We start from the raw sequence: 13,693 nt of genomic DNA, 5'->3' as shown, positions 1-13,693 counted from the left end.
ACTATAATATTTTTATTCGGTAAAACTATGTTATTTGACAATATGTTTGAATGCAAATCAATGTAAATATTGGGCGACCGGCATATATGGGTCGGCGCGTTGGGCGCGCTGCCGACCCAAATCTAAAAAAGGACTGACGTAGGGCGGGCGGCCGACACAAACGGACAAAAAGCTGACGAAATTGCCGTTCGTTTGGGTCGGCCCGTTGGAGTTGCTCTAACTTCCACAAGGGATCCATCGTGGCTCTTCTCACTTTGGCACAGCTCTTCCAATGGTTTCACCAGACCACATTCTTCCTGAAACAGGTACGGCGGAAGCATTGGGTCATACTCCTCCTCATGCTGCTCTTCTTCTTCTTCTGAAGTCCTTGCTGTACCATTCATCCGATGAACAGCCTCCTTCATTTCCTTGCGTAGATCTCTATGTTTTTTGCTGTCCTCCCTTCTCCTCCGCAGGCGCTCCAGCTTCTCCCCCTCTTGCTCATGTCTTTGGAGCATGAACTCCTCTGGGCTGCACACCAGCTCCTCACTCCCCTGATGATCATGTTTCTCACGCTCAATATTTTTGTCTTGCTCCTCCTGTAAATACAGCTGGTAAAGTTTGTTGATCAGATTCTTGACGGGGACATTGATGTCTATGAAATCAAGACCAGCCGGGGCGTAGAGTGGAATCTCCTCGAAGTTTTCAGAGACATGGAAGTACTGCTCGGTAAATCTCAGGGGCATTGCGGCAGACGGCCGGGACGTGCAACACAAAGAGGATGTCATCAAGCTTAACACCAAGTCCATGAACATAGGACATGACAGAAATCCCCTCACCACCAGGCAACCTCTTGATAACAGCGACATCCCTGAGAGGCACAGAAGAGCCTTCCTCGAAGATACCCTCCTTGGGCCGCGGCCACCCACTGTATGTGGCATCCATGAAGTAGGAGAGGGCACCTGGCTGCCCGCCTTCCCCTGCCTGCTCTACATGAAATCCCTGAGTTCCTGTGCCCAGGCGTGCGACACGTAAAGCATCGTGCATCGCTCGCTCCCGGGGGAAGCGGGGATGCTTCTTCATCGACCACGATATCTGCGCCGTCTTGGCCGACACCTTCACATTGATGAGAAAGAAGGGGCATTTGGGGTCCTGTCTTCGACCGCCTCTCTTCTCGGTGACAGAATATTGGGGTTTGGGGGGGCACTCCCACTCCCTCAGCTGGGTGTCCTCCAATGGATTAGCGAAGGAGGCGAGTAGCTGCTCCAGCAGGGTAGCATACACCTTCTCTCTTGCCATTAGCCATGTTTTCATGGCCGCCTCGAGAACAGCGTCGGCTGGTATCCTGTTCTGCACGAGGACATGGCAGGCCAAATCGGCGTTGTTGTTCACATAGTTTGTGGCGAAGGAGAGGATCTGCTCGACCTCCATCTCCATGCCGGCCTTTGTCCTGCTCCGAACGGCGAGAGAGATGGCCTCCATCTTCTCCTCGTCTGTTTTTTGTTTTTTGTTTTTTTTTGATAAAAGAGAGCTTCCTCTCCGATTTTCATTAAAAGAAATCACCAAGTTATACAACTAGCAGAAATTTGAGCAAGGAAACAAAGTTGTCTCCTCCCTGGGTCCCTGTCAGCACTGTATTGAGGTAGGAGGGGGGCCATCCCTTCCCCTGCCCACAAGTCCTCAAAACAGTGCAGAACTCCCCAAAGGGGAAACCTAAGGCCTGGGCTCAAATCTGGTCCCAACACCAGCATTACAAAGTTTTAAAAGTCTAGAACAAAAACTAAGAAGGGATAACAGAGCAGTCTCATACACAGGTCTTCTCCGAAGGACCAAAACAAAAAGCGGAAAAACGGTGTGGGGCTTGAAGCGGTAGAGTTCTTCGCAGCGTCACCGGTCCAGAGAGACTTCTGAAGCTTTCACCCCATGATCCTTCTAGTCTCCAGTCGCCCCCCATGTGCTACTCGAAACACTTCTTCAGCCACTACACCGATCTGCCTTAGTCCAGCCTCCATTATTTTATTTCTTACGAGGTTTTTTTGCAAAAAATTCCAATCATGTAAGTTTTTAAGTAACAAGTTGACAGGCACACAGGGATCATTTACCCTTTTATTATCAAAAACAACACTGTTTCTCAATTTTCAGATAGTCCAACAAATAGCTGAAATACCTATCCAAACTAAACCCCTTTCCTCCTTTTCAAAAGTTTTAGCCCAATCCCTCATTACCATATCTAGATCTCGCTCTTCTCCTCGTCTGTTGGATCGGCGTTCATGGGGATGGGGGCGAAGCACAAGCCGGCGTGGGGCCTGGCCTTGCTCTGCGCGACGTGTTCGTCCATGTCTCTGGCGACGGGAGCTTCGCCGCCGAGGAGCGTGAAATAAAGATCGGGGCAATTTTCCGGCTGCGAGTCTGCGACGGGTAGAGAGACGAAGGATAATCGGGCACGTTTATGTCTCGCCTCCTGCGAGGCGGAGGCGGACCGGGCGCTCGCCCACGTCGTGTGGGATGGGCCGGCCTATTACGAAATAGCAAAGTCCAATGCTATTGCCCACGTATCGAGCAACACGACGACGTTAAACAGTTGAGTTCAACACAGCACTGCCTCTCCGCTCTGCTGCCTCCTCCAAGTCCAATGCATCCATTAGGAGAAGAGCGAGTTAAAAGGGCGAAATACGTACTGGTCTAAACCATGCTATTGCATGGATTGCTTGTTTCAGGCGGAATGAGTGGTTGACTAGTCTAGGAAACAACGTACGCTTGAGTAGATACTTAGGATGCAGATTGAGATTTGTGCTCATCTCATTCTCATTCTCATGCTTGGCCTTTAAGATTCGTGATGCCGACTTTTGACTTCTACGTGTGATCACCCCTACACGATCTGATGAAGCAGCTTCTGTTTATATTAGATGCCGACTTTAGCTTTTAATTATCAAACAGTCGCACATGCCGGGATACCAGCTTGAGATCGTCAGCTTACAAAACAAGCCAGGCCAAGCGTCGCTTCTTGGTTGGTCAGGTCATTCTCTTCATCAGGCGGCATCGCCCAAGGCGCCTTAGAAACAAAGGGAATACACATTGCATTGGCTATTCCCGCAAAAAAAAAAAAAAACCTCCTATCCAAATTAGTTGGCGCGGTTTTAATACAACTTTGTAGTAGTTCGTAGAGAGAAATTGGAAAGCTGTATCAGCATTTCCTTTTTGAAGTTACACATGCATCCCTGGTTCTTCCATCGCTGACCCAATTACACATGCTCTCTCCGTCCCAAAATAAGTGACTCAACTTTGTACTAACTCTAGTACAAAGTTAGTATAAAGTTGAGTCACTTAATTTGTGATGGAGGGAGTACATCGCTTAAGGCTGCACGCTGGTTAACTTGATGCTTACAGTACTTTTCGGTTAAGTAAGAAAAACCAATACATTGCTGACCCTGCCCGCGTTCTCCGACGCGCCATTAGTTTGCCCAAACATGCTGGCCTCCAGCTTATAAATGAAAACGACCCAGCGCAGGTCGTAACATCAACTGAAACTAGCAACACCGGCCCAGACCCAGCGCAGGTCCTTCCACAAGTTGGCAGCAATGGCGCGGTGGCCGGCTGCCGCGGCGTGCGCACTCGGGGCGGCGCTCCTGGGCATGCTGGCGGTCTCGGCCTCCGGGCAGTCGCCGGTGGCCGCCGCGGATGGGGAAGGCGGCAACAGCAGGTTCACGTGCACGGACACGGAGAAGAAGCGGCCCGGGTGCACGGGCACCTGCCCCGACCGGTGCCCCCGGAGCTGCGTCGCTCTCTGCCCCTCCTGCCAGACATATTGCCGTACGTAGTGTACACATCAGTTTGGTCAAATTTTACGGCCGCCATTTCATGAACTACTGCTAGTGTTTCTCAGCCTTTGATGTGCAGCTGACCAAGTGCAGCCGGTGCGGCCGGCGTTGTTTGTGTTCGGAGACGGGTCTCTGGACGTCGGTAACAACAACTACATAGAGCCCAACGAGGTGGGAGACCCTTGGAGGGCCAATCACTCTTACTACGGCATAGACTTCCCCAAGTCCGAGCCCACCGGAAGGTTCAGCAACGGGTTCAACATGGCTGACTTCATCGGTATGCTACTTTTGGTCCCATCATGCCATGCATTCCTATTTCTCATAGTTTGATAACTACTCCCTATCGATGTCGAAATATAGTGCATATTAGTTTTGCCTGAAGTCTAACCTCATAAAATTTGACTATGTTTATAGGAAACTTTATCAACATCTACAATATCATATCAATACAATTAGATTCACCCCGCAAAAAAATACAATTAGATTCATTATGAAATATACTTTCACATCGTATACATTTGGTACTGTAAATATTCCTATTCTTTTACAAAATTTAGAATGTTGGACTTAAGAAAAATCAAATGTGCACTATATTTTGGTATGGAGTGAGCACTGAATACCATCTCCATTTCAAATTACAAGGCGTATAACTTTTCTCATCTTATTTCATATGATAGGATACGCATATGAATTTATCGATGTTTCTCCTTGTTCACTCCTACTAATCACAGACTTTACTCTTGTATTTGTATGCATATAAGCCTGGCTACTTTCTCTTTTATTTGTTTTGGTTTCATTAGCATTTTAAATTTTATGACAACTCAAAATATGCATTATAGTCTGAAATCAAGAATAAGAACAATACCTTTAGAATGCATCGATATACTAGCTAAGTTATCCAGCTTTTCCAAAGAACATTGGTCAACCGGTGGGTATATCGTCTTTGATTAATATGCAGCAAAGGCTATGGGATTCAAGATGAGCCCTCCTGCTTATATGTCTCTTAATAGTCCTGCAAAACTTGATGCCGGTTTCGCTGGAGTCAACTATGCTTCCGCGACCGCTGGGATCTGGAGGGACAGCGTAAGTGGACACCTTCATATATATGCATGCATATGTGTATTGAATTTACGTGCATATTTTTCAGGAATGCATGTACTTTTATTGTCTACTTATCTTCGATTATTGTATGCCTTACATCGAATAGGTAGGGTACTCTTTCAGGAATGTGTAAGCACAAAATAATTTATATGCAATATATTTGTATGTACAACATACAAGGACCAATTCAACAACATCATAAGTTTGTACACATCAATTGTCGCAATCCAGAGTGTTTGATAGATTAAACTCCTAGCCTATTATTGCAAACAAGCTAGGCATAAGGGCCCCTAAAAAACTAGGCATAAGGGGTTGTTGGACATCAACTACAATTAATCACAAAATGATGTTTACAGGATGACGGACTGAACATTCCATTGATGGACCAAGTACAGTACTTCGCGGCCATGATAGAGAAGATGGAGGCCAACCGTAGCCGGCAAGAGTTGAGCAAGATGTTGTCAAACTCCCTCTTTCTCATCAGCGTCGGTGCTAGTGATCTATACTATATCTACAACATCATGACCAGATCGGAGCCAGATAACAAAACTGATGTCCCACACCTCTTATCCTCCTACGGGGACAACATTACGGCCTTGTACAACTTGGGCGCGAGGAAGTTCGCGATAATCAATGTCCCGACCTTGTGCACGCCGGTGGTGAGCCATACCTGCGACGACCTAATGACCAGTCTTCCCAAGGACTTCAACGACGGCATCAAGCCACTCATGGCCAGCCTCGCCTCCAACCTTGATGGCCTCCGCTACTCCATCGCTGACTTCTACGCCTTCTCAGATGTAGTCAGCGCAAATCCGTCGGCATATGGTAAAATCCATTAAGAATATCAAATATTCCTATAGGGCCACAAATTCGTCAACTATATTTATGATGTTTATGGCCTGTTGATGGATGCACAGGATTTGTGAACACCGGGGCCTCATGCTGCGAAGGCCCATGTGCAACTAACTATAGGCCACCATGTGCCAACCGCATGGAGTATTGGTATTGGGACCAGGAGAACCCGACGGAGCAGGCTGCTAAGCTGGCCACAACAACATTTCTCAATGGCACAACGCAATTCACAGCACCGGTGAACTTCGAGACGCTGATCAATCAAAAGTGATTTATGTTTATGTTTTAAGCTTGTAGTATCCACAATAAAAGCGATCTGATCAACCAAAAGTGATTTATGTTTAAGTTTCCGGCTTGTAGTATCCACAATAAAAGCGACTCATCTGTGTGAACCATATATATATATATATTTCCATTTGCCCTGAATTCTAATGTGTGGCACTGTGTTGATCATAGCTTTCAATGGTGTCATGGCACGTTGAGTGCAGGGTTGAGTCATGAACGCTACTGAGAGTTGGTGGTGCGCAATAACCGGCTTTAGAATTGAGGGTTCTACCCTAACCGAAGTAGTAAGTTTAGTGTTGAAAAATGGACTTCTTTCATCCTTGGATCATTACAATCATGGTTTACAAGAAAGAAACAAAGAGATCACTCTGTTTTATAATCTTACCATTTTACAACATATATCTAGGAGCTATGACTAACAAATTCTAAACTCTAAGCTTTATCACTTAATATCCTCCCTCAATATCAGCGAGTCCAAGTTGAGATTATTCTTGAAGGCCTTTGTAACGCCTCGGGCACATTCACCGATTCCTGATTGTTACACCTGGCGGGATCTAGACTAGCTAGCTTCATAGACCAACACTAGTTTGTCTTGCGCACTTTGTCCTCACTCTTGCGCACTCGGCATCAACTTCCCAGTTGGGCACCCATCCTTAAATCTCTCCAAGCCAAGCACGGTTAACTTTGTTGTTCTTTGCGAATGGGCTCCCAAAAAAAGAATGAATCACTTGTTTATATGAGTAGTCTATCATTTCTTTTAAGTCAGGCTCTCACATACACCCCCACTCAAAGGAACTAACGTCCTCGTCGGCCAACGGGAACGTTCCCTGTTGGCACACTATGTACGTCCAGTCTGGCACATGTGTCATGTCGTGTGCCACGACGGGCCACATACCCGCGCACCTGACTCACACACGCCTGTGTAGCTGTGAGGATCAGCTTTGATGCCAATTGTAATGCCCCACCACGTCCGTCGGTTCCTGGCTGTTATGCTTGGCGAGATCTAAACTGACCCCATAGACCAACACTAGTCTCTCCTGCGCACTTTGTCCTCACTCATTCGCACCCGGGATCAACTTCTGGGGGTCGGTCACTCATCCTTAAATCACTTCAAACCAAGCATGCTTAACTTTTAAGTTCCTTGCAAACGGGCTTCTGAAAAAGAAGGAATTCTTTATTGATATGAGTAGTCTATTATTCCTATTAAGCCAGACTCTCATAGCCTTGGATTATCAAACTTAACAAATGGATTTATGAAGCGATATGTCCAATAGCTTATGAGAAACTATTTCTGTAAAAAAAAATAGAAGTCAATTTCTATATGTTTTGTTCTGGCATGGAAAACAGGATTGGCTGAAAGATATGTTACTCCAATATTACCACACCAAAGATATGATGTTTGACACGTCTTCAATGTATCTATAATTTTTTATTGTTTCATGTTATTATATTATCTATTTTAGATGTTTTATATGCATTATTATGCTATTTTATATGATTTTTGGGACTAACCTATTAATCTAGAGCCCAGTGTCAGTTCTTGTTTTTTCCCTGTTTTAGAGTTTCGTAGAAAACGAATATCAAACGGAGTTTAAACGGAATGAAACTTTCACAATGATGGACCAAATGCAGCCGGTGCGGCCGGCGTTGTTTGTGTTCGGAGACGGGTCTTTGGACATCGGCAACAACAACTACATAGAGCCCAACGAGGTGGGAGACCCTTGGAGAGCCAACCACTCTTACTACGGCATAGATTTCCCCAGGTCCGAGCCCACCGGAAGGTTCAGCAATGGGTTCAACATGGCTGACTTCATCGGTATGCTACTTTTGGTCCCATCATGCCAGCTATTTTTTAAAATAATACACTTTTTTATTAATTTACAAAAATATATGCTGATTTTTTTAAATAATACATAGCAGCTGACTCGCCCGGGACTAATTGGCTAATCGGCTTAGGGGAAGCCAATTAGTCAGAAACCCAATCAGCTTCCCTGTAGCCGACAGGAGCTTCAGCTGCCACCTGGCCAACTATGTATTATTTTAAAAAAGTATTAATTGGCGTATTATTTTTGTAAATTAATAAAAATGTATTATTTTAAAAAATTAGCATCATGTCATATGCCTATTTTTCATGATTTACTTAATTACAGCTCAAGACATTGGCCTGACCAATTATGCACAAGGTGGATCTACTTGTTCTAAACACTGATATGAAGCTTTTCTCAACCATTGTTTGCCAACAGTCTTCGATTTGATATATTCTTATTTTCTCATGTATAGTCTTAATTCATTTGTTTTACTTTACCCATAGCAATTGAAAAATAATACTAAAAGATAACACCATATATGCTATCAGCTGCAAAGAAATGTAATTAAGATATGAAGTTCAATAAGCTAGTTATATGGGATAAAAATACTATTATGGTTTGACAACTACTCCCTATCTATGTTGAAATATAGTGCTTATTAATTTTTCTCTAAAGTCTAACCTCGTAAACTTTGACTATGTTTATAGGAAATTTTATCAACGCGTCTACAATACCAAATATATACTATTACATTCATTATGAAATATACTTTCATATTGTATACATTTGGTACTGTAAATATTCCTATTCTTTTACAAAATTTAGAATGTTGGACTTAAGAAAAATCTAATATGCACTATATTTTGGCATGGAGTGAGCACCGAATACCATCTCCATTTCAAATTACAAGGCGTATAACTTTTCTCATCTTATTTCATATGATAGGATACGCATGTAAATTTATCGATGTTTCTCCTTGTTCACTCCTACTAATTGCAAATTTTACTCTTGTATTTGTATGCATATAAGCCTGGCTCTCACATACACCCTCACTCAAAGGAACTAACGTCCTCGTCAGCCCACAGAAACGTTCTCTGTTGGCACACTTTGTGCGTCCAATATGGCACATGTGTCATGTCGTGTGCCACGACGGGCCACATGCCGCGCACCTGACCCGCACAAGACTGTGTAGCCGTGAGGGTCAACTTTGATACCAATTGCAACGCCCCAACCACATCCATTGGTTCCTAGCTATTATGCCCAACGGGATCTAAACTGACCCCATAGACCAACACTAGTCTTTCCTGCGCACTTTGTCCTCACTCGTGCGCACCCAAGATCAACTTCTGGATGATCACCTATCCTTAAATCACTCCAAGTCAAGCACGCTTAACTTTGGAGTTCCTTGCGATTGGGCAGCTGAAAAAGAAGGAATTCCTTATTAATATGAGTAGTTTGTCATTCTTATTAAGCCCGACTCTCACAGCCTTAGATTTGACAAACTTACAATGGATTTATGAAGCCATATGTCCAATAGCTTATGAGAAACTATTTCTCTCAAAAAGTTGAAGTCAATTTTTATATGTTTTGTTCTGGCATGGAAAACCGGGTTGGCTGGAAGATATGTTGCTCCAATATTACCACACCAAAGACAGGATCCCCTATTCAGATTTATGTTTTGTTCTGGAAGATATGTCAAGCGAGACATAGTCGCGCCCATATCCGAATCCCCTATTCAGATTTATTTTTGTCACAAAGTTTCGAGCATTCGGTTCTTTTTCCAGCCATGGTGTTGTTCAGTATTGCTGATTGTTTCTGGAAGACTGATGGAATATCTATTCTGAAAAAAAAAGATCTTACAAGTTACAAACGTTGACACTTTTTTTATGTGTGCAGGGAACTGCTATCGTCGTGTTAAAATCTCATACCTTGGGTGCCACTTGTTTTATTTTTCTGAGACGGCGGCGTCACTTGTTAGGCAGTCAAGTAAAGTGACAGGCAAAGCAGAAAGTCCCACGTTGAAAATTGACACGGCGAGACCCGTCCTTTGTCATGTACGCACCAGAGGGACAGCATCTCGACTGAAATGCTTGTCATGTACTCTCTCCGTCCAAAAAAACTTGTCTCTTAAATGAATGTATCTAGCATCAAGTGCTAGATACATCCATTTGAGAGACAAGTTTTTTGTGCTAGATACATCCATTTGAGAGATAAGTTTTTTCGGACGGAGGGAGTATGTTGCTGACCACTCCGCTCTCCGACGATGCTAACAATGGTCTGGTTTTGATTTCTGAAGAAAAAGAAACAATGGGTAGACCATTACGTGCGCACACTGACTGAACCATGTCGTGTTGCAGCGCATGCGGCCATAAACCCTTGTTTTCCTGTATGTATGAATCAACATTCAACGCTTACATTTTCTTGTAATTTTTTTTACTGGTCCCATGTCATTTTCTTGTAATTTCAGGACTATACACCAGCCAGCTGAAAGCCTGAAACCTGAAAGACAGAGACCACACAGGATAGTTCAACTGTTGCTGACTGAATACAACAAGTTACCACCAAAGGAAATGACGAGAGAAGGCCATGTCCATGCTGCAAAGCCGGCCATTTTTGTCCCGAGAAGGAAATTTGGACCCGGCAGCCTTTGTATACTAATGAAAGAAATACATCACAGCTTGAGGATGAAGACTTCACAACTAAAACTATTCATGGAACTGACCAGAACCTAACACTTCCGTCTTCATCATTAAACTACAGCAGTAAACCGCTTCCTCTGGAGGGCGCACTGCCGGTGGATTCCTATAACAGCATTCACCTGTGATCATTCCAAGGAAAGATCAACCTGAGTGCCTCCAGCCTGCAACCAACATGGGCGCACGCTCCACCTCCCTGCTTCTACTGACTTCGATGATCCATCTGCTCTCGCGCGCCTCGGCCCGCGAGTTCCTCTCGCCAGGCTCCTCGCTCTCCACCGAGGACGGCTCCGGCATGCTCCATTCGCCAAACGGCGCCTTCACCTGCGGCTTCCACAACATCTCCCCAAACGCCTCCGTCTTCTCCGTCTGGTTCGCCGGCACGGCCGAGAAGACCGTCGTCTGGAGCGCAAACCATCTCCGCCCCGTCTACTCCCGGGGATCCCGGGCCGTGTTGCACGCTGACGGCAGCATGGTTGTGGAAGACTACGACGGCGAGCCCGCGTGGGCAAACAACGTCAGCTCCTCATCAAAGGCCGAGCAAGCCCGGCTGCTGGACACGGGCAACCTCGTCGTCAGCGGCCAAGGTGATGTCATTCTGTGGCAAAGCTTCGATTCTCCTACTGATACGCTGCTGCCCAATCAGAGCATCACTGCGGCTACGAAGTTGGTGTCCGCTCATAGGTTACTTGCTCCTGGGCGCTACAGTTTCCATTTCGACGACGCGCATTTGCTCTCGCTGTTTGATGATGAGCAGGACATCTCTTTTATCTACTGGCCAAAGCCTGATCTTGCTACCTGGGCAAGGCAAAGAAACCCATTTAGTACCACCACCGTTGGGGTCCTTGATAGCTGGGGGTATTTCCTTGGGAGTGATGATTTGACTTTCAAGTCTGCTGACTGGGGTCCTGGGGTTATGAGGAGGCTAACATTGGATTATGATGGCAACCTCAGATTATACAGTCTAGAAAACCGGAAATGGTCGGTCACATGGATAGCATTTCAGACCTGCTTCGTACACGGTCAGTGTGGTATGAATGGAATATGTGTGTATACACCTAGGCCTGCTTGCGCATGCGCCCCTGGACACGAGGTCATCGACCCAAGTGACCGGAGCAAAGGCTGCCGGCCGAGGTTCAACCTCAGTTGTGATGGGCAGGAGATGAAATTTGTGAAGCTACCCTCCACTGACTTCATAGCTTATGATCAAAGTAAGCGCAGCTTAGTTTCCTTTGATACTTGCAAGCAGATATGCATGGATGACTGCAGTTGCAAAGGTTTCTCATACTGGCAAGGAGGTGGATCCTGCTACCCAAAGTCATCCCTTGTTGGCGGGGTAACCAGCCCAGGCTTACCTGGTTCTATCTATCTCAAGCTTCCAAAGACAGTACAGGTCTCAGGGTCCTCAATTCCTCAATCGCAGCCTTTTGGTCCCACATATGCTCCGAACTGTAGTGCAAAGAACAAATATTTCACTGCAGATTTTCCGGATATACCCAAGAGCAATCAGAGTGGATCAAAGTATTTGTACTTCTATGGGTTCTTATCAGCAATATTCTGTGTGGAGGTAATATTTGTGGCATTAGGATGCTGGTTTATGGTGAGATTGGAGGGCAAGCAGTTAACAGGAGTATGGCCAGCTGAGGTTGGCTATGAGATGATAACCAACCACTTCCGGAGATATACTTACAAGGAGTTGCAGAGAGCAACTCGGAAGTTCAAGTGTCAGATTGGGAGGGGCGCATCTGGTCTTGTGTACAAGGGGATCTTGAAAGACAAGAGGGCAGTAGCAGTGAAAAGGTTGGCAGACATAAACCAAGGCGAAGAAGAGTTCCAACATGAACTGAGTGTGATTGGAAAGATCTACCATATGAATCTGGTGAGGGTTTGGGGATTCTGTTCTGATGGTCCACACAGGATATTGGTTTTAGAGTACGTTGAAAATGGTTCTTTGGACAAAACGCTGTTTAGTGGAAAGGCCTCACAGATATTACTTGGATGGAATGAAAGATTTAAGATTGCTCTAGGGGTGGCAAAAGGATTGGCTTATCTTCATCATGAGTGCCTGGAATGGGTTATCCACTGCGACCTCAAGCCTGAGAACATACTGTTGGATGGGAACTTGGAGCCAAAGATCACCGACTTTGGCCTCGCAAAACTTCTGAATAGGGGTGGATCCAACAAAAGTGTATCGCGGATCCATGGAACTAGAGGTTATATAGCTCCTGAGTGGGTTTCTAGCCTCCCAATAACAGCAAAGGTTGATGTCTACAGCTTTGGAGTGGTTCTCCTAGAACTACTGAAGGGGGCTCGTGTTTCAGACTGGGCGCCAAATGCTGATGAAGAAGTGGAAATGGTCCTTCGAAGGGTCGTTAGGATGCTTGCAGAAAATCTGATGCTGGAGGGTAGCAAACAGTTATGGATCGATGACTTCATTGACTCCAGGTTAAACCGCCAGTTCAATGACCTGCAAGCAAGAACAATGATCAAGCTGGCTGTTTCATGCGTAGAGGAAGACAGTAGAAAAAGACCCACAATGGAAAATGCTGTGCAGATGCTCCTTTCAGTTGATGAAGCCAGTGGCATAACGCAGCAGTATTCTACCAACTGAACAAAGAGCTTGGTGTTTGATATAGCATACACCATCGATTATTATCACTGGATCCAAAACAAGATATCTATGAAATGTGTCCATGTAAATCAGGAACTGCATGAGCCACTTGTATGCCAATTTTCAGTTTTGACCACACTATACAAGATTATGTAGTCTCATAATACTAATATTTGTGGGATCGTTATGCTAGTTTGTGTTGTAACAGATTAAGATTTCGTGTGACCATGTGGTTTACCATGAATGCACAATATTTTCACGTTTGTGGTATTTCCTTTTTGAGAATACATGTTCATGGGTGTTGCGATTTTGGTTGAAACAACTGTACAAATATTCAGATCTAGTGAATCTTAGGACTACCTGTTTGCAAGCAAATTCCGTTGACACCTGTTTTGGTTATATCCAGGAGGCAAGGTCAATTGTTCAAGACAAATTATGTCACCTGTCTAACTAACAATACATAGTTCAGTCCTTTCTCCCGAAAAGGAAGTTCAGAGTCAGAATAATATTTAGCTCAATTTATCCTAAGGATTTCTTAAGCAC

At 45.0% G+C, this 13,693-nt stretch overlaps 2 protein-coding genes across 2 annotated transcripts; both read left to right on the top strand.

Moving 5' to 3' along the window:
• Positions 1-3,516: 3,516 nt before the first annotated feature.
• LOC119331526 (GDSL esterase/lipase At5g55050-like) lies at positions 3,517-6,165 on the top strand. Its single transcript, XM_037604692.1, has 5 exons — positions 3,517-3,789; positions 3,877-4,074; positions 4,756-4,880; positions 5,255-5,723; positions 5,816-6,165. Exons 1-5 carry the CDS (start codon positions 3,558-3,560, stop codon positions 6,019-6,021), a joined length of 1,230 nt encoding a protein of 409 aa, XP_037460589.1. The 5' UTR covers positions 3,517-3,557; the 3' UTR covers positions 6,022-6,165.
• Positions 6,166-10,518: 4,353 nt separating this feature from the next.
• LOC119327747 (putative receptor protein kinase ZmPK1) lies at positions 10,519-13,389 on the top strand. Its single transcript, XM_037600844.1, has one exon. The coding sequence runs from the start codon at positions 10,715-10,717 to the stop codon at positions 13,148-13,150; it is 2,436 nt and encodes an 811-aa protein (XP_037456741.1). The 5' UTR covers positions 10,519-10,714; the 3' UTR covers positions 13,151-13,389.
• Positions 13,390-13,693: the final 304 nt, after the last annotated feature.

Source organism: Triticum dicoccoides, chromosome 7A, assembly GCF_002162155.2.
Source record: "Triticum dicoccoides isolate Atlit2015 ecotype Zavitan chromosome 7A, WEW_v2.0, whole genome shotgun sequence".
In the NCBI taxonomy this organism is placed as follows: domain Eukaryota; kingdom Viridiplantae; phylum Streptophyta; class Magnoliopsida; order Poales; family Poaceae; genus Triticum; species Triticum dicoccoides.
The sequence above is the reverse complement of the archived record's forward strand: the minus strand, read 5'-3'. Positions and strand labels throughout refer to the sequence as shown.

What these genes read in the sequence shown, in the direction of transcription:
- LOC119331526 (XM_037604692.1), top strand. Translation starts at nt 3,558, where the DNA reads ATGGCGCGGTGGCCGGCTGCCGCGGCGTGCGCACTCGGGGCGGCGCTC. An exon ending in CTGGGATCTGGAGGGACAGC is followed by an intron (nt 4,881 to 5,254) that starts GTAAGTGGACAC and finishes TGATGTTTACAG; the next exon opens with GATGACGGACTGAACATTCC. An exon ending in CGCAAATCCGTCGGCATATG is followed by an intron (nt 5,724 to 5,815) that starts GTAAAATCCATT and finishes ATGGATGCACAG; the next exon opens with GATTTGTGAACACCGGGGCC.
- LOC119327747 (XM_037600844.1), top strand. Translation starts at nt 10,715, where the DNA reads ATGGGCGCACGCTCCACCTCCCTGCTTCTACTGACTTCGATGATCCAT.